Source organism: Musca vetustissima, unplaced genomic scaffold (genome assembly GCF_032173495.1).
Source record: "Musca vetustissima isolate MV318-11 ecotype Yass unplaced genomic scaffold, APGP_CSIRO_Mvet_v1 utg20027, whole genome shotgun sequence".
In the NCBI taxonomy this organism is placed as follows: domain Eukaryota; kingdom Metazoa; phylum Arthropoda; class Insecta; order Diptera; family Muscidae; genus Musca; species Musca vetustissima.
In genome coordinates, this window is record NW_026877887.1 from 220,469 (window position 1) to 221,651 (window position 1,183).

At 32.5% G+C, this 1,183-nt stretch overlaps 1 protein-coding gene across 1 annotated transcript; it reads left to right on the plus strand.

The window, feature by feature from the left end:
* Positions 1-394: 394 nt before the first annotated feature.
* Positions 395-979, plus strand: LOC133322570 (uncharacterized). Its single transcript, XM_061531551.1, has one exon. The coding sequence runs from the start codon at positions 395-397 to the stop codon at positions 977-979; it is 585 nt and encodes a 194-aa protein (XP_061387535.1).
* The last annotated feature ends 204 nt before the right edge of the window (positions 980-1,183 follow it).

Here is a 1,183-nt window from a genome sequence, read left to right on the forward strand (position 1 = left end):
ACGTTTTAGTTGAGGTAATTTGCCAAAGTTATTAAAAAATGATTATCTTAGATAGTATTTGAAATAATTTATTTAAACAAATTCAAGATTATTGCCTTAAAAATATTACTTTTTATACTTTTTTTGATCTAGTATATCGTAATTTACCGACATGACTTCCATTTCCTAGTGGTCTTATTCGCGTTGATGTTGATTTATTATTACCATTTCTGCGGTATTGAGATACAATATTTATTTTAAAAATAATTTATAATAATTAATGAATCATTATTTGGGTTTCAAGAACAATGTTTTATCTTAATCATTCAGTGTTTCTACTTAATTCATAGCCGAAGGAATCATCTCAAATCAGTTGTTAAACAAAAAATAAACATGAAGGAAGGATCGCAACAAAATGTTACCAATTAAATGTGTAATATTGGGTAATGGAAATGTGGGCAAGACCACACTAATCCAAACCTATTTGAACGGAACATATACACCGCCACCACTGTTCTCGTGTGGTCACTATTTGACAAAGGCCCAATGCATGACCGGTGAATATCTGGATATATTGCTGTGCGATACAAAAGGTGCCAAGGAATTTGATCGCATAAATCGTCTAAGTTATCCGAACACGGATGTTTTCGTTATCTGTTTTAGTGTAGATCGTCCGGATGATTTGTGTTATGTTCATCTAAAATGGTTACCGGAAATTCGTGAACATTGTCCAGGATCGGTACCGATTATTTTGGTGGCAACTAAAGTGGATATGCGTAATGCGATACAAGAGACACCGCGACGTTGGTGTGTAACCAAAGAACAGGGTCGACGAATGGCGAAAATGATTGAAGCCACCTATTATATTGAATGTTCGGCAATGGATGATGAATTTTATGGGGTGTCGGATGTATTTAATGCTGCAGTCAGTTGTGGCCTGGATTATCGTAATAATGATAGTTTTAATCGAAAAAAGAAGCGAAAATGTGTGATATTGTAATGTGGTTGTAATTGTGATTTTTTTATTAAAAGAAAAAAAATAATAATTATTTTTAAAACAAAAAATACTGAATATTATTTAAAAAATAACAAAGAAAAATGTCGTTAAGCTCGGTCGGACCGAACATTTAATACCCTTCACCATGAGACGAACATTCTAAATATCTAACAGAGTTCAGAACATTTATTTGAGACATATGTCATG

Bases quoted from the DNA above. Each gene is read 5' to 3' on its own strand.
- LOC133322570 (XM_061531551.1), top strand. From the start codon at position 395: ATGTTACCAATTAAATGTGTAATATTGGGTAATGGAAATGTGGGCAAG.